Here is a 26,805-nt window from a genome sequence, read left to right as displayed (position 1 = left end):
CAAATTAATATTTACTTATGAAAACTTAGGTGTTTACTTTCCAAATATTTCATAATCCTTCTTTTTTCATGAGTTCATCTGCATTCAATTGGATTGTTATCTTATCACTAGGGTCATACGATGTTCAATATCATCTAGCTCACACCACAGCTCCCCTAGATCCCATTATAATTTGGAGGTTTTTTTTAATAAAGAACTTTCTTTTGTTAGGTGTGGTAAAGTCCTGGTACGTATTTTCCTATGATCTATAACTGTGCGACAAATAGTAAACTCCAACTTTTCAATACTGAGGAGAATATGCTTTCCTGTGCAGAATCTACTAGAAACAAATGGAGATAGGAGGGGCAGCATGGAGCTAATTAGTGCATACCCAGGATCATAAAAAGCATTGTTTGCCTAAAAACTTGAAAATGCTGCTTATGTTTTCATAAACATTTTATTCTAAAAAATTAGATAGAAAATATTATAAAGATTGCCACAATTTACCATCATATATTTTTTTAAAGCAGCCACATATCTTAGTCCTCTTTGTACACGTCAAAAACCTGTACTTTGACCTTTCAATGTTAATTACAAGTTATACCTACTATTGTTAAACTGCCACTTTTATATTACTCATCATTTTGCAAACACTGACTAATATTCTTAATATTGGGCCAGTAACAGAAGTGATCTTGTGCTTTGCCCAATTCTACTTGGAATCAATACCTTTTCTAAGATTCTTCTAAAATGAGAGTAAGTTTAGTTGAGAGCAAGAAACACTGTCCATTTTTTTCCATATTGGCTCTAGATAAACGAAACATAACTGGTGTTTTTTAAATTAGAAATATTTCTCAATTACTCTTACTAATACATTTACTGATTCTTGTTTACCATGATGTTGGAGCCACAAATAAGTTTACATTTAATGAATCAGCAAATATATCATATTCTATTAAAAATTTCTCTTCTTTATTCATTTAACTCAGAGCCTTAAGTACCAGGATCACCTAATTTGACCTCATATTCACCTCTTTTATTCCACTTTAGAACATTTCCAGAGTCTTGGACCTTCTCATATTAGTGAATATATGAAGAAAAATAGTCTCACTTCCTTATTATCTTTCCTGAGGCTTTGTATAACTCCTGCACACACTGTACTCTTATAAACAATCTCTTACATTCAAGATTCTGGTCACTTTACTGGAAAATAAATAGTCCTCTGCCTGTAATTACAGCCTTCAGGAAGGGGCAAGCCGGTGACCTCTCTGACTTGTAGGCACAGGAATAAGCCCTGAAGATTAACGCCTGCTATTCCCTCATCTTTTCCTTTGGCAAACTCTACTTCTTTCTTGGCCAAACAAAAGTGAACAAAGTGAACAGAGAAAAAGGTGAGTCTTTCTTTTGATTCCTCACACATATTTTTTGCACCTGCATTTCAAATCTTCATGGTTTGTGGAGAGGACAAAAACAATGCCTTTTATGATCCAGTCATAAAAATACATCTGTAGATTTTATCAAGGACTTTTATCCAAACACTTCAGCAATTCAGAAGGTCTCTGTTTACCGTGTCAATATATAGATTTCTTTTGGAAGACAAAATTTGCTGTCAAGTAAAATCAACACTGTTGTCTAGGGTCTGCAAAGCATATGCTTAGGTACAAAGAAGCATGACAAACCGCCCGCCCTCTAAGACCTTAAACTTATTTAGATATTTGCATGATTAAATATATATAGATAAAAATGATTAAAATGAAAGAGAAAGGCAAAATGTGTCTGCAGCTAGGGATGCATTAGAACAACACAAAGGAGGCACTAACTGGAGAGCGGGTCCCTGGATGTTCAGTAGGTGCTCATGACATCCTCATGAGGCCCGGGAGCATTCGTCTCTCACTCAGCCCTCTAGGCCACAAGATTCTCATGAGAAGGAAATGGTCTAAAATGGATGCATTTGTGCAGAGGACAATACACAGATGCAGAAAGACAATATGACTTGGACTCACTCAACATCACATTCCCTTGAATTCTATCAACTTTTATAATTTTGATAGTTCAAAAGAGCTTTTTGTGTGTTCTTGGAATTATATGATTTATTCTATCATAAGACTTACTGGTAACAGGACAATCTCTTCCACTCCCAAGAAACACAGGTTCTTCTGACAAATAGGGTCCCAAGTGTCGGCCACAGAAGAAAGGAGAGGGGGACAAGAAAGTAACAACTTGGACTGATATAAGAAATAACTATTCTCAAAAAAGCTGATAAAGTGATGGGCAATGAGAGGCAGTGAGAGTGAGTGCTACCTAAATTATGCCCTCAGCTCCTAGAAATCTTCACATTGTCTTCTTCAGACTAAGAATGACTTACTGAAAAGGAGCTTGATTCATTTAGAAATCAAAGAAAAGACAAAGTTTGAACACACTGACAACTTTTCTTTAAACAGAAACTGCCAAATCAACATGCTCCTCCTCATTTACATTCACAGACGTTTATTTCTCTCACAGTATATTTCAAAAATTATCATGGTGTATTGGTTTATTGTTGTGACTGATGGTTTATTGTCATTTCCTCTCCTAGTCTGTCTCCTTCATAAAAATGAGACCCATGCCTATCTCATTCACCATTGTAATACCAGCAGAGTTAGGCACTCAAGAAAGAGCTGTTGAATTTCTTGTTGAATCTTGGTTGTCGGAATAAATCCCTTCCCCTGTCTCTTGATGAAAACAATGATAACAAGTTTTTGGTTGTTTTAGGCACTAAATAAAATGGTTAGGCTTCTAGCACTCGGCTTAAACTAATAAGATGAAGAACAAGCGTGTAATGTAATTAGCTTAAAATAAATGGAAAATATTGCACATTTTATTGTCAAGATAATTTTTAGAGATATTCGTTTTTGCTATTGACTGCCACTGCATTAGTGCTTGTAATCTGCTTAGTGCATTAGCACTAAATACTATTGATTCGCTCAGCTAACAGACCAATTTAATCTTTGCATTCTGCCCATTTCCTGAGCACCACTTTACCTACAGTTTAGTTAGTAGACTGGCTGCTAGATGCAAGTGTTAATCAGATTTTAAATTTAAAATGTCATTAGAAAACTTAATGTCATACGGATTTACACTTTTCTGGGACATGGACACAAATTCTAGCAAATCATGAATAATCCATGTATTTTGAGATGACAAGTCAGCAAACTTAATTTTCATAAAATCAGCTCGAGAAAAGAATGCTTTACAAATCAAAACTGACCTTAATTCACCCCTTTTATCTAGAGCACGATTTGAAATATCACTTTCCATTTTAATGTCCTCTGATTGATGAACATTTTGGTGATTTACCCAAATAGGACAACTGAAGTCAGACTTCAGTGTGAACTCAGAATTTTTATTTGTTTGTTTTATAGTATACTATTCATAAGCCATTTTCTCCTATTTGTGAACATCAAGAATGGTTAAAATCAGCCTTTAGTCTATATTTAACGCATCTGTAAGACATTTTTCCGTCTTCTTTTGGAAAACTAGAGGATATTTTGAAGTCTAGAAGGTAGACACACTTCATCCGCTCCAGCACCAGCCCAAGTCTAGGGTGAAGAGCAGTAAACCTCCTCCCCAAGCTTTGAGGATAGGAAGTCAGCATTGCTCTGCAAGTCATTCACATGCAAATGAACCTGCCTGGAACATTTTACTTAGAAAAAAATATATAATTAGCAGACTGGAATGTATCCAGGATCCTAAAATCACTTACTTCATTCACTATTATTAAAAAAAAAAAAAAATCAAGGGAGTTTTAACAATTTCAAGAGTAGCTGAGCCCTTGGTTTTATTTCTCTGATAAACGCGCCCTTTACAGCCCTCCCTGGCTGCTGGAGAGGCCACTTACACCGCACATCTGGGCACTGAGTCATTCTGGACTCCGTGTGCCCACTGACTCAGTATCTGTGCCAATCCATGAATAAGCAATGGCAGAAATTCCCAGTGGGTCTTCTAGCCAAATTCTGACAGATCCTCATTTTTCTTATTAGAGTGAGGAGGTGAGAATGCAGGGTGGGACGGTGGCGGATAAGATAGAAGTCTGAAATAAGGGTGTAACACTCCAAATTTGACATATTATTCCGAGTGAGAAAATCCATTATTACTCCAGGAATATTCTTATAAAAATGCAGGATCCCACATGCTTTCAGAAGTCTCTAATCGTGTGTAGTATGGCAATGGAAATATCACGTATTAGAGACGTGTCTTCAAAGTTCTATTAACACTTCAGCTTTTCAAAAACCAACTTTAAGGTTAACTTTTCTGCATGAACTCCTTTTGTTTACTACACTTATTTTACCAAATGAATCTTCGTGTAAAAATCAACTACTTAAATAAAACACAGATCACACCACCTGCTTCAAAAAACATTAAGAACAACGGAGAATAAAATTAAAATGCATTCGGCACAGTTAATGCTTAAATACCCACCCCACGTGGGAAATGCTATCCATCAATCATGAATCAACATCATCCACAGGTAAAGCCCAACTACGTTTTTGGTGACAGTTTCAGCATTACCTATGTTTCTTTGCTGTTAGCTTATAAAAACGTCTTGCCTTTGCTTTTTCATTCTTTCCTGGGGTGGACTTGTGAATAAGCTAGGAAATGGTTTAAATAAAGGTCAGCAAGAGGGAGAGGAAAAAAGCAAAAGGAATTAATGGTTCACTCTGTTACACATTTTCTAATACCCTCAGGGTGTGCCCAGTGATCTCAAAAAGTGTTACAAAATTCTAGAAAGAAAATAATTTTAAATTCCTTTCAATAGAATAAGGCCACATGCCACTTTTCTTGGGACGGGTAGCATGGAGAATTCAAATACACAAGTTAGGGAGCAGAGAGGCCCCGAGCCCGAGAGAGAATAAAGAAGAGTTTACAGAAAGAAAGGAGTCAAGTGTAAAATTAATAAAGGTGTACTTAGGTTTTTTAAAAACGTATACTGAATCCTTATACTTTAAGGATTTTCTTTCCTGCAAGATTTTGCTTTGGTAGCTATTACAGTTGGCATATGGCCAAGATATTTAGTGTTTAGAATGAAGAATCCTCAATAACATTTTTCATATAGGATAACAGTCTCTTATTTCTGAGCATAGGAAGTGAAAAAAAAAAACCCTGAAATCTGACTTCACATTTTTCATCCCTAAAACATAATGCGTTCTCTGGAGAGTGCTAGATTGTTTAAATAAGACATGCCAAACCAGTATAATTACATGGATGTTATTTGTAACATTGACTCCACATTCTCAGTTCAAATGGTGTGGTGTGGGAGATTATAGATATATGGCTTATAAAGAGTTATAAATCTTTGGTTTTTTTTTATTAAATATTAGGAGACATGCCCTGAGGATGACAGATCAATAATGGTCCTTGTGGTTTCCTGATGGAAGGCTGCAATTATTTTCTTCCATTACAACTTAAATGTAACCCAATTTTACTCATCTATCATCTTCATAATAGTAATAAAGAAACATCACTATATGTTTATTTTTCTGCCTATTCCTATTATTCCTTGTTTGCATCTTGTTTTGATTTTGTTTTCATTCAAAATTGTTCTAATCACTTTGCTTTCTTCCTTTGATGGCTCTGAGTGGTGACCCTTTAACTTTGGCACTCATTGAAACGGAGATGGAAAATTACTACTTTAAGTTTCCTTTATTTTGGGAAGCAGTTGGCTACTCTTTGAATGTGAGTATAAATGATATTTAAAAACAAGGAAGCTTGATACAAACAACCTGTGAGGTTGACTTTTTTCTAAAACTGCATTATCTGCAAATTCTGGAATGCGGAGTATAACAAATTACACAAGCATAATATCTTATAGTAGCATGGGTAGTTAGAATTGAAAGTTTGGAAAAGGAGCACACCTTATACCTTCTAGCTTGACTACAGTACAATTCTGATTCAATCGTCATTTTCACTACCCCCAAACCACCACCATTCCCCACCTCTCCTTTTTTAAGAAGGACTTATGGGGCCCAGCCCCGTGGCCGAGTGGATCAAGTTCTGTATGCTCCGCTTCGGCAGCCTGGTTCACAGGTTTGGATCCCAGGTGCAGACCTGCTCCACTCACCAGTCACGCCGTTGAGGTGTGCCACACACAAAGAAATAGAGAAAGATTGGCAAAGATGTTAGCTCAGGGCTAATCTTCCTCAAGCAAAATAAGAGGAGGATTGGCAACAGATGTTAACTCAGGGAGATTCTTCCTCAGCAGAAGAAAAAAAAAAGGATTTATGTAAATTAAGCATTTTGGAGATAGGTCACTCATAACAGGTAGGGAGAGAAGTGAAAGACCTTCATAAGCAATTGAACCAGACCAGGACTCTTTCAGGAGACAATCTAAAAATTTGAATTTTCCTTTCTTTACACACGTATTCCTTTTTTTTTTTTTTTTTTTAGCTAAGGAGGACTTGCCCTGAGCTAATATCTGTGCCACTCTTCCTCTATCTTGTATGTGGGTTGCCACCATAGCATGGCTGCTGCCAAGTGGTGCAGGTCTGCACCTAGGAACTGAACCTGGGCAGCCAAAGCAGAGTGTGCCGAACTTAACCACTAGGCCACAGGGCCGACCCTATACAAGTATTCTTACAATAATAACTGCTGTTTATTATATGCCAAGGACTAAGTTAGGGACTTCTACAAACACTATTGCACTTGTCTACACAATAGTCCTGCACAGAGGAAAATGGGTTCAGAGAGGTTAAATAATGCTTTCATGGTCAGACAGGTAGAAAATGATGGGGTCCAGATTTGAATCCAGACATCTTTGACTTCAGTCACATTCCATTAGGCCAAGTTGCCTCCCAAAAAGCTAAATTTATGGCTATCTTATTGTGCCAGGTACTCTTCTATACATCATTCCAAATTTTCACAAAACCCTGTGAAGTAGGTACTATTATCTGAACATTACAAATGAGGAGACCAAGGCTCTAAGAATTTAAGCAATGTGGCAGAAGTCACACAACTGGTATGCAGTAAGCCAGCACTTCCATCCACATATGTCTGGTACCAAATTGCATGATTTTTGCCTTCAATTGATCAGTCATTGGTCATTAAGATGACCAAGATGTTGGTGAAAATATTTGCTACAAGTCTACTTTTATTCTTTTAAATGCTTATATAGAGAGCAAAACTTTAATAATGGGATTGCAAGAAAAAGTATAATGTGATAACTGTATTTTCTGGGTAGGTGAGAGATATTTCAAGAACTCTTTTTTTATTTCAATTTTGATTAAAGATCTTTCTAAAATGTATTATTCCACTTCTCTTAGTAAGTATATCATAATTCAGGGAACAGGATCTTTGCTGATTTAGGATTTAAAAGAATTCCCTTATTTAATATTGATTCTCAGTTGTAGGAAATTGGGCCAATGTGTATTGATTCTAGTTTTTCCTGGAATAACTGCCATATTAATAGATTCCTTATATGATACTGTTGGAGATTCTGGTTAATGTGTTTAAAATGAACTGATTTTTTTTTGCTGAGGAGGATGTGCCTTGAGCTAACATCTGTGCCAGTCCTCCTCTATTTTGCATGTGGGTCGCCACCACAGCATGGCCGCCAGCGAGTGGTGTAGGTTGGCACCGGGAACCAAACCTGGGCCGCTGAAGTGGAGCATGCTGAACTTACCACTAGGCCCCCATATGGTTGGCCCCCATAACGAACAGAATTTTTAATACTGCTTATCCCCAAATAAAAGGTGAGGATTTTTTCCTCCCCAAATTTGGGGATGTACAATCTCCATATTATGGGGGTATTTTCTTAATTACTTTATTTTGAATAATAATGTGCTGTTTAGGGAATACACATTAGCCTAAAACAACTTCAGTCAATACTAATTTAGGATGCTTATAGAGGTCGAATGATGAATGAGTAAAAAAGGCAGCAAAGATATTTAAGACTAAAGATTTAGCAATTCTTTGTAGGTGTATAATCTCATAATTCGAAGTGTTGGAAATCATTGTAAACAAACCCTTTAAGAATCCCTTTCAAAACTAACATAGTGAGGGCTGGCCCGGTTGCATAGTGGTTAAGTTCACACGCTCTGCTTTGGTAGCCTAGGGTTTGCGGTTTGGATCCCAGGCACAGACCTACACCCTGCTCATCAAGCCATGCTGTGGCAGGTGTCCCACATATAAAATAGAGGAAGATGGGCACAGATGTTAGCTCAGAGCCAGTCTTCCTCAGCAAGAAAAAAAAGAGGATCGGGAGCAGATGTTAGCTCAGGGCTAGTCTTCCTCAAAAAAAAAAAAAAAGTAACATAGTGGGGCCAGTCCAGTGGCTAGTGGTTAAGTTCACATGCTCTGCTTCAGTGGCCCATGGTTCACCGGTTTGGATCCTGGGTGCGGACCTACACACAGCTCATCAAGCCAGGCTGTGGCAGCATCCCACATAGAAGAACCAGAAGGACTTACAACTAGGATATACAACTATGTAATGGGGCTTTGGGGAGAAAAAGAAAAAAGAGGAAGATTGGCAACAGATGTTAGCTCAGGGCCAATCTTCCTCACCACTACCACCATCAACAAAAAGTAACAGAAAATGGTTTCATTGTGAAGATGAAGAGCTTATTCTTATAGAACAACCAATATAATCAACACTAATATTACATGAATGGGTACCCATGTGTTGAAATAAGTTTTTAGAAACAGCATTACATGTGGAATCAAAGAATTCTGAAGCACACGTAACTTAGAGGTGAGGATGATGTGCTTTGGAAACTATGGGATGACTCAAAAGAGGGCTTCAGTGATGTCATCATATGAGAAAATGTATAACAAGAATTTGCACAGATACATTTCATAAACTGTGAGAGTGGGAAAAGCAACCTACTATGTGATTTTAAATAAGCAATCAGGCCTGATACACCTGCTGGATCCCTAGAATTTAAAAGACCGTTTCCTGGGACTCTGTCTGATCCTCTGATAGAAACCCTTTTTGCTCATGGTGGAAGCTCAAGGAAGGCCAGAAAACCCCCGCCGAGGCTGTGCCCAGTCAAGATCTCGTGGATAAGAGATGTTAATAACAAAACTACAATACATGTGTTTACTCACCAAACTTTATGCCAACCCAAAACTCAGTTCCAAGAAATTATTAAGTCACCTGATAGCCTTGCCAAGTAAATATGCCAAGACAAAATGGACTTTCCTACTGCTTAGAGTCTTTCCCAACTGGTCTGATCTTGCAAATCATTTTGTTTTTGCGTAAGCAATGGCTCTAGGTGCCTTCATTTTAAGATGAAGCTGGGCAATGACTGTCTGTTGATTACTGGAACCATCTGAGGGCCTTCAGTGGAACCGGTATGTGAAAACCGGGAATGTAGGTAGTCTCATTCTCAGAAGATCTTGATCTTTAGTAACCAGAAGAGATGAACATGCAAATAAATAGAGGAGGTTTGGAGGTTATTTGTCTTTATGGACTTTCACTAGTTCAAAAATTGGCTTCCCTTGTAAGAAGACTATGTTGGCAAGTTCCATCTCGATTCCCACAAGAATTTTTGCGATGGGAGCGATAATGGTTTCAGATGTGGCTGCTGCATTTTGGGCATTTTTCGGGGGTGATAAAACTGACCTGAATTTCACTGGATACTCCCACCCTTCTGTTCCCCCTGGAACACTAGAAAGGTCAAAGGAGGAGGATAAAGTTCAGACGTGTTTTGAGAATTTCTAGAATTGCTAAGTCCTTGTACATCTGGGGGCTGAAATGTAAAATAAAATAATGAGATAAGATATCAACAAACCCTCCTAAGGTAAAGTCTCTTTTTAATTTTTAACAGAACAAGATTTAACTAGCAAAGTCATGTGCTCTGGAGGCCCTGGAGGAATTCCTAATAGACTCTTTAAACTTGTGTTTCTGAAGCAATTTCTTGGATGCAGGAAAAGCGGTTTCTCTGAAATGCTATTAATATTACACTTTTATTTCCTAATTCCAAGTTTCTAAATGTCCTTTTGTTTCCTTTCATTCTTTTGTATTTTCTAGTGAAGACAAAGGGGCAGCCTGGTGACAAATTCCATTGCTTCTTATAGAGTTTGCAACACATGTTAAACATACTCACGGGAAAATAATCTTAGTTGGGATACATATGTATGTATATTATGTATATTTATAGACAAGAGAGGGAAGGAAGTTATGTCTTTAGTTCACTAAAAGATGAATTCCTTTTCTTGACAATATTTTTTCAGCTTTATAAAAAAATTACATGGAGTTTCCATCTGACGAAGTATCCTAGACATTTCAGCAAAGTGAAGCAAATATTTCTGAATTCATATGCCCTTGGTACTCCTCAGCAAATTATATACTTCCTCTTATCAAGGACATGTTTAATGTCTTTCCTGCTTGCAATTATAACCTTTATTACCTAGACTGAAAACTCCTAGAGTAAGTAAGATGTACACTTCCAAAGTTAAATCATCTTTAGAAAAGCTATACTATTTACTCATCCAATTATGATCACTAATGGTCATTATGTTAGGAGGCAGAGCCAGGTCCTTATGTTCAAATCTGGGTTCACACCAAGAAAGCCCAACACCACAATGGTCTCACAATTTGGTGTTCTTCCTCTGGCACCAAGCGATCTGATAACTAGCAGGATAAATCCTCTGGGTAGAGCTGGCAGTTTTTACTATATCTAAATCAAATCAACAAAGAATTTCCCTAAAATCTCCTGTGAAAATACCATTTCATGTAAGTACAAATAATCATCAATCAAAAATATTTATATCTATAAATATCAAATACCAACCAGGTAAAAAGCACCAAACTAGAACTTGGTAAACACATGGCTATGCAAGTAGGAAGTCCATGATTGAAGTCAAGATCCAAAGGAGGGATGTGGGAGCAAAAATTTCCTCTCTAGTTTTCTAATTTATTCCGAGAGGTATATTAGCACATTTAAAAATGTTTTATTTACCAACATTTTAGAAGATATTTTTTGTTTTGTTTTAAGTTTCTTTAAGTAATGCCAAGAATATAGATCATTTTTCTATATATCAGTAAGCAAATGAGGCCTCATAAGCAACAAGCCTTCAAAACTCACAATTAACTCGAATGTCTTAGCTTAAAGGTTGTAAAGTTTGCATCGGGATCTCAATAACTATTTTTTACAGTAATTGCTGTTATGTTAAATTTTGTGTAAATCTGACCAGAACTACTAAAGGTTATATGAGAAATAAGTTTAATAATCTGAAAAGTGTTGGCAAACATGCAAACCCAAATTGTCAAAATATTTTATATTTTCTTTTACTTACCACATTAACTTTTTCTCAAGCTATGATTTTACTTTTAAATGAAGATTCAACTCCTAAATCTTCTTGGAAAGAATTAGCAAATATTTTGGACAAAGACTGTTTACCAAGCACTAAAAAGTCCGTGATATTCTTTTCTACGTTGATACTTATTCTGATTTATACCTCATAATTGCCAAGTGAGGAACCTGTGTGGCTTACCCTATTGAAGCAGTGTTCATGGTGGGGTCCATAAAAATGCTGGAGACATCTCACGTTGTTTTTGTTGACAATCTTGTTGAAGAATTCATTGACATATTTGACAGGGAATGCACAGACGGCAGAGCGATTCATTGGTTCAGCAGAATCTGGCTTGCTCTGTGCAAACACCCCATAGAGAATGTCATCATTCAGGTTGGCACCTATTTGCTTAGCAAGATGAGCCCCAGGCTTACTGACATACGCAGCTTGGAGGATATTAAACACTTCCTCACTTGTGGATCTCTTTCTTCTCTTTTCTGTGAGAATACACTCCAGAGGCATTTCCATGTAGGAATGCAATCCAGAGTCCACGGAACAGAACCTGATTATTCTTGTGTGAAAAGTCTGAGCATCTAGAGTTTCCCGTTGGACCGTTAAAAAGTAAATAAAATGGTTGCTTTCAAAGGCGTGGATATACTTAATGGGGTAAGAATCTCGGAACTCAGGTAGAACATCAATATAGGACTGATCTGTCAAAAACTTAAAACCATCTTGCGTTTCCTTTAGCCTTCTCACCGATATCGAATGCAATGAATGATCTGGAAGGTAAGAAGAATTTATGGTATTGCCCACGAAGAAGGTGACAAATCGGTCCTTTTCAGACAGCAGGACTTTGGTTCCCAGGGCACTCACCACACAGTCAGGACACTGGTGGGGCTCTTCTGCTTGTGGAGAGTACATGCAATAAACTTCTGACTGTATGTCAGCAACATTGTTGAGTGGAAGGACGTGCCGCTGGCAGGTCCCTCTGTGGACGCTGCCGCAACTAATGAGTTGATCGTCATAGTATGTGTCAACAAGCAGAGCCATGTTGATGTTATCTTTCCAAGCGCCACCTGATAAATTGGCTTTGCGGCTGCAGTCCTGACATGGGAAACAATCTGGGTGTTCCAGCACGGGCCCAGTCTTGTACTCAGCAACTTTCTGAAGATCTTTGTCATTTAAAACATAAATGTAGTTAGTGGCCCCGAGGTAAATGTGATGCTTGTGTAAAACGACGTTCTGGATGGGTGTTTCTGCAGTGAAGTTGGGAAGCTGATACTTCATGTTCACATTCATCTCGGACTTTACTAGCGCCTCTTTACACTCCCCATTGCTCTTCTGCACCAAGGTAAACAGAAGCACAAGGATGCCAGGTGCAAGCACAGCAGGTGCCTTCATGGTGAGATGTTTATCTGCCAAAACATGTTCAAGGCAAGAGCAGTTTAGTTGCCATTAGAAACAAAGAAGAAGAAACTGAAAGGACTACACCAGTTAAAGTATTACAAACAAAGCTTCCTAACAGGAATTTTTACATTGAGTGAAAACAAAAAACTCTAGCTGGTTTCACATAAAGATGCATTGTGTGGTTGGACATGACTCTACATAGTTTAATTTTAGAACTCAAGCCATGAACAAGTAATTTTAGAGAACCATTATGAGATGCAAACAATGTTCTGTACTAAGGACGATACAACAACTAAGTTAGACTCATTCAGCAACGAAGTCAGAAACACAGCAAATTCCTTTCTTAACCCCTTGCTGGTTGTTTAAAGTGGTTTAATATCTGTGGTTAATGACTAGGCTGATATTGAAACTTTCTCAGTTAGTCAAGTAAAGGAATTGTGGTTCAGATTCATTTATTCTAGAAATCACAGCAGGCATTGTTTTCTTGGGAGCATGTAGAATTGCTAGGCTAAATTTAGCTTCCTTTTGGAAGAAAACAATCATAAATTCTAGAAGCAATATGATCACATGCTGTTTATAGGATTTTGTGTGCAGAGGAAAGGTACGGTTATAATTTGGCTATAGTTGACTTATTGTTTTGGATAGACAAATGCTTAACTTAATGTAAGATCACTGGGAACATAAAAACAGCAAGCCGAAAACGTATAAAATAAAATATAACCTTCAGGACTAAAGTCCTAGAATTATTTCTCAGGGAAAAACAATATATTGTTCTTACCAGGTCAAAAGCTACTAAACAATAAAAAGAACATTATTTGAACATTCCGTTGTATGCACATGAACAATATTTCTACTAGGAAGCATGAGTGGATGTTATGCAGTTTTTAAAAACTTAAAGTGCACAAGTTATAAACACTGTGAGTTCTACGTATAATAGCTATAGGCAGGGTGGTAGGTTGGAAAGGAGAGGCCTTAGAAGGAAAAGAAACCAAATAGCTATTACATGTTTTTTTTAATGCAAAATTCTGACAGGACAGTGGGAGGCTCTAGAAACATACTGGGCATTATAACTATGCCAAAGACTAACCCTGGGTCTACAAAATTACAACAGAATTCACTTAGCAACCAGTATGTACACGGCTCTGTGTTTGCACTATGGGAAATATGACATGGCGCCTACCCTTGAGTAAACCTACAATGAGGTCAAGAGATAACATCCACATGCAAATAACTTTGATACACAGTATTATAATACCTCACATAGCACAAACCAGAAGCCAAAAGCATCAAGAGAAGGAGGCATGGCCTGTGCTTAGGATTACTATGATTATCAGAAATATGTGAGGTCCAGGAGAGCAAGGACAACGCCTGCTGGCTCATCACTCTATCCCAAGTACCTGACATGGAGCCTAGGACACAGTAGGTGTTAAACAAATATATGTTGAATAAATGAGTGAATAAAAATGAAGCAATAAGTTCAAAATCACAGAACAGATAAGTATATCAGTCAGAACTTGAATCCAAATCTTTTTGACTCGAAAATCAAAGACAATTTTAGTTTACTAAATTGATAGGAATTGCAGACATTATTTAAGAGCTAACAGAAAGTCATTGTAGGGTTTTGAGCTGGAGAGACATATAACCAAGGTTTTACTCTAGAAAGATTAAGCTGGAGGCAAAGTGGCTTAGAGCAGGGGGAATCTGGTAATGGGAAGACCATATGAAGGCTATTATTATAGCCCTTAACAAAGTAGTAAGGGCCAGAACCAAGATGGTGGCCCATAGAAAGGAAGGGATGAAGGAGAGACGTATTTGAACAAATAAGATTTGACACTTAAATTGGTGGCTCACAAAGGAGAAGGCAACAATGATTAGCAGTCATCTGGGAAACAGTGGAACAAGTTACAAAACTAGAGTAGTCGGTAGGAGAAGTCAGGCTAAAGACTGCGGAATATGATAAGTTGGTTTTAAACACTGTGAGTTTGATGTGTTACTGAGAAATGAGTGAAAATGTTCTCCTGCGTGGATGATTAGCAGGTGTTACATTATTCACTAGGAAGCAGGTGTCTGGAATAAGTGAAGAATGAAGATTCCAAGCAGACAGAGCATTTGTGCCAAGCAACAGAGGAGAAGCCTACCCTTAACTGGGAAAGTGGCACGATCGGTCTTGGGTGAGACAATATGCATCCTGGATGAGACAGCAGCAAGTGGAAGCATGAGTGCCAAGTATTTGCCATCTCTGCACTAGAAGGAATGAAAATTCGGAAATTGGGTTGGCGGAGCAATTGGGATTCTAGTTGAAACAGACAAACTTTACATGTTATCTGAACAGAGGTGACAGTTAAAACGAAGAGTATGTTCGTGGACAGACAAGGTGAAGGAAGAGAAGGCAAATAAATGAACCAAATCTTAGGGAATACTCACAATGGAGAAACCAGTGAAGGAGTCAAGGAAGGTAAGTTCAGTAAGGTGTCAGGAGAGCCAATATTGCAGTGTGTCACAGAAGTGAGGCAAGGAGCTCAAGAAGGAGGACATGGTCCACAAGGAGCTCTTTGTTGACCTTCACGAGAGTAATTTCAGCAGATTCAGTAGTGGTATGCTAAATTGCAAAGGAATGTGTGGTGAAGAAGTAGTGTTTGTCAAAGGAAGGACAAACAGAAGGCAATATCAAGGTCAAGAGGAGTTTATTCTTAAATTGTACAAAAGATATATGCTTATTTGTAGATCTCCTTGTCTTCTACTAACACTTATTGGGCATGTACTAAGGGCCAGGCACTGTGGCAGGTGCTGGGAATACAGAGACATGGTTCCTTTCCTCTAGAAGCTCGCAGTCGCTTGGTGGAGGCATAGTGGTTGACAGATAGTTATGGGAGTGTGCTGGAAGGGCAGCCAACCAGACTGGAAATGACGCTAGAGCTGAGCCTTGAAGGAGGATGAGGAATGGGAATTCCTAGTGGCAGAACAGTTCGTGCAAAGACATAGAGGCAGGAGAGAGCTCATGGCATGGTCAGGAGAACTGCAAGTAGGTGAGCCTAGAGAAGCGGGGAAACCAAAGAGGGCAAATGAGGGAGATAAAAATTGCTGGAGCAACATTCCAAAGGAGCAAAAAGAGGCATTTCCAAGAGGCCTGAACATAAGAGAGGTCATTCTTTCTTTCTTTCTTTTTTTTTCCCCAAAGATTTTATTTTTTTCCTTTTTCTCCCCAAAGCCCCCTGGTACATAGTTGTATATTCTTCGTTGTGGGTCCTTCTAGTTGTGGCATGTGGGACGCTGCCTCAGCATGGTTTGATGAGCAGTGCCATGTCCACACCAAGGATTCGAACCAATGAAACACTGGGCCGCCTGCAGCGGAGAGCGTGAACTTAACCACTTGGCCATGGGGCCAGCCCCCGAGAGGTCATTCTTTCTGAGACAGCAGGAGAGGAGGAGAAGTCAGATAAAGATACAGGGACACTGAAGGAGTTCAGGGCATATGATCTCAATGTTCTAAAAACAAATTAGGGTATATGACCATCTGCTGAAATTGATGGTTCCAGAGGAGGGACTTCAGGGTGGAGGAGGTTCAGAATACCTACAGCAGGGCAGGCAGACTGAGGTCAGCAAGGAATGAAAGAAAGGATTGCACAGTAGCTCTGAGGGCTCCTTTAAGATAAGGCACAATGTATTATGACTTCCTCTTCACATTGTGAGGTATGGAAGAAACCCAAGGCAGAAGGTCAAGGACACCATGAATTTCAGGGTCCAAGTGAAGGCATCTGATTGGGGATACAGGCTTTAAAGGCTAGAAAATTATAGTTGGACCAGAGGGCAAAGCAAAGCTTCATTAAGGTAAAGAATTGGAAGAGGTTCAAACCATATAATAATAAAAATAACAGTAACATGCATTGAGCACATACCAGGTGCCAGGCATTCTGCTGAACCCTCTGATTTACTCTTCATTAATACCCTGTGCAGTAGGAAGTAGTATTATTCTCCATTTCCAGACGAACAAACTTGCCAAAAGTCACACAGAACCAGATTCAGTCCCACGTCTGGCTGACAGGAATCCGTCTGGGCTCTTAAGGGCTTCACTCACACTGAAGCAGCTTCCTGAGCTAAGAGGGAGCATGGACTGGAGCAGAAGCTAGACAGTTGGAACTCTGGTCTCTAAGCCTAATTATCTGGCCCTTTCCCTCTCCGCCTGTGTACTTCAGGCAATTCACCCACTTCTGAGACCCAGGGTCCAGCATCCTCACATGGCTGTTTTAAGTATCAAAAACAGATTTCATCTTTGAAAGCACTTGATTACTTAGCGTATATAAACATAAACGTAGGGTGTTGTACTTGCTATTTTTATATATAATCCTCATTGTTTTGAAATGTACTAGAAAATTTTGGGTGCTGGTAGAGGGAATGACAAGGAGTAGAAGAAAAGGATTTGGGACAAGCTGTCCTATGAGAAGACAAATACAAACTGTAAATAAACTGCAAATACACGTTGAAGCCTTCTAGAATGTATTATGTGGAAAAATTAAATGTACTTCTCGATAGTATCAGCGTATCTTCTAAAATTGGGAACATTAGCCTAATAAATAATTTATCACCATATTTTTCTCTAGGAAAAACAATAAAGGAAGAAAATAAATGAACCATTACTGCCAAAAGAAAAAAAAAGCATTGTAGCCAATTTGCATCTTACTTGATGCCCATTAACGTAGCGTGGAGAGTGAATGACTTTTTTTTCTTCTAAGCTTCTTGAAAGAGCCTTCAAAATTATCTTGTTTTTTAAAAAATCTGAGGTATTATACTATGTTTTAAAAATAAGGTTCTTATCTTAAGGTTGGTACATAAGTCATTCATGGTACTGACGTCAATTAACTGGAATCCAAGAAAATGTACAAACGTACTAACGGGCTTTTTTGTTATTTCATTTGATGAGATGGAAAATCATAAGAAAATCAGTAGGGAAGGAGGAGACTTTTTTTATTTAAGCAAAGAAACTTGCAGAATACCCCTGGAGTTGGCAACCCAGTCTCCCACACCTTCTTTATAGTCTCTTGCTAGCAAACGATGATGCCATTTTTCAGATGGAGAAATCAAAGACAGGGTAATTTTTTTATTAAAGCAAAAAAATAGGACTAGGGCCCATTGTCAACAACAGGATTTTTAATTACAATATGAGTTTCCGTTTAATCCTCAGATAATAAGAAAACTTATACATCCTATTTCCTTGATCATTCCAATTAAGGCTCTTCCCCATCAGCAATGGTGTGTGTTGGTCAGATGAGACCTTCTCCAGGAACTGTGTGTGTCCTTCATAAGAAATGGAGGAATGCTTTTGGGAGTGTTTGTTACTGAGCTGTGCACCCTGATAACAATGCCAGTTAACTGAGTGACAGCTGAGTGGTCAAGTGCACAGCCTCTAGAGACAGACTGCAGGCTCTGAATCCATTCACTGTCTGTGTGACCTTGGGCAAATAACTTCTCTGAGCCTCTATTTTCTCATCTGAAATATGGGAGTGATTATAGTACCTACCTTGATGTGATGGTCACTCTGAGGATTCAATACGTTAATGCATAAAAGCCATTAAGAGCAGGGCTTGGCACAGAGTAGGCCAATAAATGTTCTCTATTATTATTGTTTGTTCATGCCCTCAATAAATATTTTTTTGAGCATTTGCTGTTCTAGATACTGTGCAGAGTGCTGAAGACACAAAAATAAAATATTTTTCAATTGTCAGTGAGATCTCAGACTAGTAGGGAAGGCAGACAGACAGACCACAGTTTAAACTCAATGTGGAAAGGTCTATAGGGGCCCCTAAAGGGGAACTTAACGAGGGTGGGGAGCCAGGCGGGTTCACCGATCAATCAGCCATGGTCCTTTCTTCATCATCTGTTCACAATACTGAGGGGCGGCGTGGGGGAGAACCTGAGTTTTAGCTGCAGCAGTTTAGCTAAATGGTCGCATGACTCAAAGCCAGTCACTCAACTCCTTTGGCCTCAGCTGCCTTCCAATTTGTGAAATTGTACTGTTGAGCCAGTTGTGTGCTGGAGCCTCTGACACTGGCTCATGACAGCCTATTGTGCCCTATCTTTTCCCAACTTGCGTTCAGTGACCTCGTCTCGGTAACTTGAAATCAGCCATGGTGGGAGTATTGACATGAAAGAAAATGGAAAACACTGCACAAATCAGGGCTTTTTTCCTCCCCTGGAGGGATGGTTATTAAATATTTATAAGCATATTCCTGGGTTAAACTAATGAACTCCAAAGTATTTTCGAACTCTCATAATTTTCAGCTCTGAGACTGTTTTTGTACAATTAGATTTTACTTCAATGCCACTGGGTTGGCACGTACTGCTCTCTCTTCTCTATCTCTATAATCTGCCAGATCGTGCTGGGTGAGCAATTTTAATATGTATATTGATAGTGACTCCAAAAATACTTTCACTTTTCGTATATTTTTGTCTCGATACCTTTATTCCTGTGATGTGCCTGAAACAGCCTGTCAATATAGAATGTCTTTTTACTGTTTCTGTTTTTTCTTCCTTTCTTCCTGTAACAGTGCTGGCCACTTAGCCAACTTTGAGTTCCTTACTAAAAGGAACACGTAAAGATGATTCAAACAGACTAATTCATTCTCTTAAAATGTGCACATAGCAGGTGAAACTGAATCATCCATAAAACATTTCTTTCTTTCTTTTCAGTTGATAGTTAAGATAATCTCACTGGCAAAACATTTCCTGGGAGTGATTATCTCAATGGCACCGTGGTCATTAAACCATTGGTATTTAGGAGTACTTCCTTTAAAGAGTACTGCTCTGTTAGCTGCTGAGCAGCAGCTCAGCCTAAACTTAAGACCAGCTATTCAACTCTGTCTGCCATCTCTCTGCCTCTATTTTTCTCACTAAACTAGCTTACACTGGTCTTTTCATCTCCTCGAAATCTAGCAATACATTTAATTCTCTAAGAATTCATTGAATAGCTATCTATGGCTATCACCACCATTACTGTCACCATCACGGTCCTCATCATCAGCAAGAACCTGTTGCAAAGCATCTACATGTGTTGTATTCAAGTATTGATTCCTCAGGAAAAAACAAAACAGGTGTAATGAAATACATTTTCTAAGACAGAGACTTTCCAAACTTTAACACAGGTAACTTTGCTTTCTTATTGATTTTCTCAGAAATCATAATATTTGATAACTATATAGATAGTACTTTATTGTTTACAAGACACTGTCAAGTATCATCTCTTCTAATCTGCATGATTTCTTAGAAGGTTAAGGATAATTCCCACGTTTTCAGATAACAAAACTGAGATTCAAAGAGGATAAAATATTATCTTAAATGTGATAATGATGCAATCTAGTTCTGAGTATATTTCTAATGCCTTTTGTTTAAGTATGTTGCTTATTTGAACTGTTTCAAATTATTTGCATTTCTTGGAAAAGATTTTTATTCAAAAAGTGTAATATTTTAATAAACATCTGTTTTTACCTGCCCAGCCCCCACTGTCTCTACTATTAGTGACGCTTTTGAAAATTCTCCCTCCTCTATCGAATGGGGCTGTCAATCACATGGCCCACCTCCCTTACCACAAGGTGAGCTTGCAAACCAGGCTGGCCTTTCAGTGAACTCTATTCCTTTGACTCAGAGCTTCATCAGGAGGGAGCATGTGACCAAAGTAAGGTCAATCAGAGTCTTTTTTGGGATTTAATATAGTTACTGGGAGAAGACCTCTCTCCTTCAAAGATCACGAGCACTAAAGATGATGTTATTTGGAGTGTCTGATTAGCGCAGTTGCCACTACGTGAAGAAAGCCTGCCTGAGCATGACACTGACCCAAGGGGCAGGAGATCCCGGGCATGGAGAAAGGCAGGTTACTGACGTTATTGTTCGAGCATCTGTATCCACCAAGTCTTAAGCTAATGGGAACCAGTATAATTTTTTGTCCTTCCTTTCTTCCTTTTTCTTTTTTTGTAATCAGCAGTTTCACTGTGATTCTTTTATTCCTTGCTCCTGAAAAAGTCCTGACCAAATAAGATCCACTTGAAGATACTAAAAACCTGCAAATTCAAACACAAAGTCAAGCGCATAAAAGCAACTTTATGTAAAATACTCAAGTAATTGGAAAAAGATGGTTTCTTTATTCACTTGAATAATTACTTTAAATATTTCACTTTGCATTTGGAATTATATATATTAGTTAAAATTTCTGAGGTGGTATACTAGCTTTTTCCTACTATATAATTTCAAATTCTTCTATAATAGTTACTTAACATAATCTCAAGATAGAAATAACATATCTAAGTGAAGAGTCAAGGTATAAAAACTAGAAAACATTTCAATTCTGCTTTTAAGTGTATAAAAGGGATTTATGATGATGGAAATTGCCGAGACTCCATATTAAGGAAATTGCAGTCATAAAAACAGTCACGGGTAAATCTCCAGGAGGACTTGCCAGAGTGAAATCCTAAGGAAAATTCTTAGCCCTTTCTACATTTATATTATTCCCATTAACTCTAAAAGTGAGCCCATAAAAACAAAGTTAAGGAAAGAAGATTCCGATAGGAGATTCCTGATGACATTTAAAATACTGTATTTATAAACACTCACTGGTTATAAAGAGTCATGTTATATTATATCACACAATACTAATCAAATATTTGTGAGCACCCATTGCATACCACACTGTTGTCTAGATACTGAGAATTCCACCCTCAAAAAGTGTACAGTCCAAGGACTTGAAGATAGCAAGATAAACACCAAAAATCTAAATGTGTAACCTAAGTTGAAAAGTGAATGGATCTACTGGGCCGCTGAGAAAGCAAATTTTAAAACATGCTTTGCTGGACATTTGATTCTTATGTCTAAAGACTTAACACAGTGTTACGATCATCAAAAAAGCCTAAACTGACTTTAGAAAGGTAAAACAATACACCACGTCAAAAATCCCTTCTAATGCAGCCAGGCCTTGACGATGATTTGTAACAGTAAGTTGAAGGACAGAAGAACTCTTCAGCAGTTTTCAGCCCATCCAACTGCTCTTTTATATGACCACACTGAAATGATCCAAAATACCCATGAGTCAATCTTATGTCTAATATTTACAGACTGGTTTGCGTGACAACATTCTTCCTAACAGCTCATAAAACCTTCTGGAGAAGAGGTGGGGTACAGTGGAGAGAGTATAGTCAGACCAATTTCAATGTGATGTAAATCTGGGCTTTACCATTTACGTACCTCTGTCTTTGAGTGTCAGTTTCTTCAGCTAAAACCTGAGGATAATGGTACATGTCTTGTGGGTGGGCCATGAGGATTAGAGATAATGAGAGATACTGGGATTCAATTATGCAACATATACTGGCATTCAGTAAACACAGCTACTATGCTTACCATCCTAAGTTGTGTTTTAGCCTGCCCTCATCAAAAATGAGGAACTTGGCACAGTCCACCGGGTGAGCCCACTCCAAATACTTGGTGACTCTGTAATTACCTTAGTCCTCTCATCTACAGTTTAAATAGTGTTATTTCTTATTTTCCCACGCTTTGGCTATCTTGTAGTTTTCCTCTAAACTCATTTTAAGTTCTTTAGGTCCTTCTTAAGTAGTCCTCCAGGACAAAGGCCACGGTAAGAGCTTTCTACACTAAGGAAGAACAACAAATAAAGAACTATTACTTTACCTCGTTAAAGAGCGAACCCATACCTCCACTGAGGTCTGGCAGATAAAGATACAGGATGCCCAATTAAACCTGAATTACAGGTAAGCAATGAATAATTTTTTAGTGTAAGTATGTCCCATAAATCTATTTACAATCCTAGTTGTAAGCAAATGAAGAAAAATAAAAACAGCATAATCACTGTTTTTACTAACAGAACTTAGATTGAAAAGATTTTGACTGAACCTATCTGTTGGGGTATAATAGTATTTTCAAGGTTTCTGTAGCACATACATGTTGCAACACTGCATACAATTTTTTTTGTTTTTGTTGTTGTTTTGCTCCTGTGTATCTAAAACATGGTGTTTTCAAAGAGATCAGGGTAACCTGTTCCTACCAGGTGGTTTTAAATATCATGGGAAGGTATAACTATGAAAGGGAGTAAAGACTTTTTTCTACTAAAAATCAAGGATTTGTGTGCTTGTAGATTTGTGTATATGGCAGCCTGTCACTGACATGAATTTCTGAAACAGAAAAAGTATTCTTAGATTGAACTGCATACTTAATTTATAATAAGCAAGCTTTATTAAAAATTCATATGTAGGCAGCAATAAGAGAAAAAAAGTTAAACATAGTACAAGAATAATTTTCACGTGTTATAATTAATGTTTTGGGGGCTCCTCTAAACACTAATTCTTGATTGTTACAAAAATGTTGTTTCTTTGAAAGAGACCTAAATAGTGCTTTTATTCAGATTCTTATCCAATACTGCATCCCTTCTCTTCCAAAAAACATTTTAAAAGTTGAAAATGACTGAATCATAGCATAAGAAAAAGCCAACTGTGTATTTTCTAGTTGTAATATATGATTGGGATCATTGTCCAACTCTGATATGGTAAGAATAAAGATAAAAAGAATTGAACTGCATTATATTCTCAAGATTATCCCTCATACATTCATAATCTGTTAGTAAACATCTTTGTCCTTTTAAGAATGGCTGAAAGTATTCAACTTCTGGGAAAGAAGAATAAAAGGACATTTGTTTTATCTCATTGTGCATATTGTAAAGAGTCCTGTTCAGAAAATACATTGAACTGTCAAAATCCTGATTGATGGATAGGCTTTTGTTCCATTAATAAGTTGTAGGTCAGACAAGAATGTTTCATTGTCCTTGAAAATGTGAAGGTTGAACTCCCCCAACATTAAGAAAGTGCTAAGATGCTTGAAATCCTATAAAAGCACTGAAAAATATTTTTCAGCCTAACGGATAGTTGTAATTTTGTAGCTCAGAGTGTGCAGAAGTGCTACCAGATTTTGTTCAACTAATCCAGGAATACTGAATAACATGAATCCACAAACCACATTTGAGAAACATCTTTCTAAGTGCGTAAGTTAAAATAAAATAAGTCTAGTAACCTTTTCCAGTTGCATTCAAATACAGAATTTGAATAGGATAAACCTGACTGAACAGTCAGAATGTGAACCCCAGAAAGGAGACAAGTTGGAGAGGAAGCCGGTACATTACTCACTAATGAATCAGACATTTCCCTCCCTCAGTGTTTGAAAATGTTCTCGGCATAGGGCATGGTAAATTCCAAATGAGGGGAACTGTGCTTAGGATGGGATTATAAAACGAATCCATCTCCTCTGGTGTTACCTAAAGCAGAAATCAAACGGCTGCAGAGGAATGGTGGTGAATGGACCCCATTCTTGTCACGGTGGCTGTCACGCAAAGAAAGAGAAATCAACATCAAGGCAAAGAGACAAAAGGGAGAGGCACAAGGGTGCCAGAGGCCCTGCGCTGGCCCTGAAATGGGGAGTGGTCAAACGAGGTGGGCGTTGACTATTTTCACTTAGTTCTTAGGGTATGTCTGGATTCCATTTTGCTCACACCTGAGAACTGTTTTTGGAAATCAGTTCGGCAAATGGACTCTCTGGCAGTGGAATGAACTAGGGATCTTTTTCAAGGTGAATTTTGTTAGTATATGACATTTCCTTTTTCAGGCGAAGTAGAAAAAAAGTTCTAGAAATCATGAAAACACTGTGAATGGAAGGAACAGCCAAGCCTGGCCATATTTTGTACAGATGTGGATTCCTTCGGTGAACATAATGCAATTCTAACAGTGTTGGGAGAAAAATCAAAAGCATATAAATAACACTATGTTGAGTTCAATATGTAATCAGAGAATAAAGAACATATATGTGGAAGATAAAAATACAACAATAAACAAACACATAGATACAGAGAGCAGATATGGGGTTACTAGAAGGGAACAGGGGTGGGGGAGGGTGATATGGGTAAAGGGGGTCACTTGCACAGTGATGGATGGAAACTAGAATTTTGGTGGTGATCATGATATAGTTTATACAGAAGTCAAATTATAATGATGTAAACCTGAAATCTCTATAATGTTATAAATCCACATTACCTCAACAACAAAAAAAGCAGCCAAAACTTTCTACCAAAATCTTAACTACTTTTAAACGAATAGAGAATGTGAAGCAAAGCTATCCTAGTAAAAATAGAACAGTACAGAAAAATAAGTACGTGAGTACAGAATCCAATTTCTAAAACTCAGTAAACACTCTGAATCTTACAAAATCAATAAATCAAAAGGTTAGGGCAACTTAAAAACAACTCTGTTTATGTAACTGATCAATTCAAGGAAAAATCGGGGCAGTTTGTGCGTGTGTGGAGGGTATGTGTGTTTGAGGGAGAGAGAGGGAGAGAGAGAAACAGAAAGAGAGAAGAGAGGGCAAGACACAAAAAGAAAAAAACCCTTTTCAACCATGTAGGTGCTGCTCACTGGCTGGCAGTCCCAGCACCCCAGCCCGCTGCACTCCAGGCGGTGCTGCAAGGACAGGTGCACATCCCTGGAGGAACACAGAGGGGAGAAGAGCTGACTACGGCAGGCAGAGGTGGGACTGAGGAGTATTTCAGAGTGGAGATATTACTAGAGCTGGGCATTGTAGGATAAATTGGAGTTGCTCAGGCATGGCTGAGGCAGGGGACAGACACTTGGGACAGAGGACCCACACACAGGCACCTCAGGGAGAATGTGCAGGGCTGTTCGGAATGCTGTAACTGGCATAGAGGCTGTGTGGGCTGGGCCGAGTGTGGGTGAAGCTGGAAGGTTAGGCTGGGGCCACATCACAGCAACCTTTCTATGTCCTGTTGAGGGGCCTGCACCTTATCTATAGTGGAGAGTCATTGGGAGGTTTCAAGGAGAAGATGGAAATCAGCATACCATATTAGATAATTTTGGTGACAATGTAGAGAGTGGACTGGAGGCCAGAAGACATGCCAAAAGGCCACTGCATCTGTTCAGGCAATAGGGAATGAAGATTAATGATAGAATGAAGACTCCCAGATCTCCAGAAAGTCCAGAAACCCATCTCTCAAGCATCAGTTTTGTATGTCCAACAGCTATTTACGACTAAACTTGACAAATGTTTATGGAGGCCCTACTATGTGCCAGGTTCTTGGAGTGCACCAGTAAACAAAACAAACATTCCTGCTCTTACAGAACTTAGTTTCTCGGAGGGTGATCCAGACAACAAATTATACACATAACAATTAAGTTGATCATGTTGTATGTTAGAAGTTGATGAGTGTTACAGGTGAAAAAAAAAAAGAGAGAGGGGTTGGGGCATCAGGAGTACCCAGAAGGAAGGTGGTGGGAGAGATCAGTAGCTTTGAAAAATCGAGAAGGTGGCTTTTGAGGAACGAGTTGAAGGAGGAGAGAACTTAGCCATCTGAGATGTGAAAAGAGATTTCTGGTCAGAGGCAAGAAGGACCAAACTGAGAGCATGCCTGGTGTGTCTGAGGCACAGCAAAGGGGCCAGTAAGCCTGGACCTTAGTGACCAGAAGATGAAATCAAAGAGGAGAAAGAATCAGAGCACACAGGGCCTGTGCCCCACTGTGAGGCTTGGGCTTTTATTGGTGTGAAATGGGGAATTGTTGAGCAAGGGAGTGATTATGTTGGAATTGGCATCACCTTGACCGCACGTGGGAGAAGACTGCTCGTGGCACGGGGTAGGACAGGGCAAAAATGGAGAAGTGAGGGTGGTTGAGAGGCTGCTGCCTTAGTCCAGGTGAGCGATGGGTCAGAGAGGAAGGAGTGAGTGATGGGAGGGGGCTGAACTCTGGTTATATTTTGAAGACAGAGCTAACAGGATTTGCTGATGGATTTGGATATGAGATGTGTGAGAAAAAAAGGAGTCAAGAACGCTCCAAAGATTTTGGCTTTTGTAACTGGGAGAATGGCTTTGCCAGTTACTGACATGGAGAAGCTGGTGGGTGGAGCAAGTCTGGCAGGGATGTGAGAAGATCAGGAGTTCAGTTTTGTTATGTTTGAGATGCTTTTTAGGCATCCAAGTGGGGCTGTTGAGTATGCAGTTGAATATTTGAGTCTTGGAGTTGGTCTGGACAAGAGATGTAAATTAGGAAGTTGTCTGCATATCGATGGTATGAAAAGCCATGAGATTGGATGAGACCACCCAGGAAA

General features: G+C 38.6%; 1 protein-coding gene across 2 annotated transcripts in view; it reads right to left on the bottom strand.

Moving 5' to 3' along the window:
* The window catches only part of MET (MET proto-oncogene, receptor tyrosine kinase), a 112,363-nt gene that overhangs the window by 73,173 nt on the left and 12,385 nt on the right, over nucleotides 1-26,805 (bottom strand). For both annotated transcript variants that reach the window (XM_014838330.3, XM_070512237.1), the window contains exon 2: nucleotides 11,449-12,662. In XM_014838330.3, coding sequence (XP_014693816.3) covers nucleotides 11,449-12,648 — 1,200 coding nt within the window. In that variant the 5' untranslated portion in view covers nucleotides 12,649-12,662. The remainder of the gene's footprint in view (nucleotides 1-11,448; nucleotides 12,663-26,805) is intronic.

The sequence above is a fragment of the Equus asinus genome, chromosome 1, assembly GCF_041296235.1.
Source record: "Equus asinus isolate D_3611 breed Donkey chromosome 1, EquAss-T2T_v2, whole genome shotgun sequence".
Taxonomy (NCBI): Eukaryota; Metazoa; Chordata; class Mammalia; order Perissodactyla; family Equidae; genus Equus; species Equus asinus.
The sequence above is the reverse complement of the archived record's forward strand: the minus strand, read 5'-3'. Positions and strand labels throughout refer to the sequence as shown.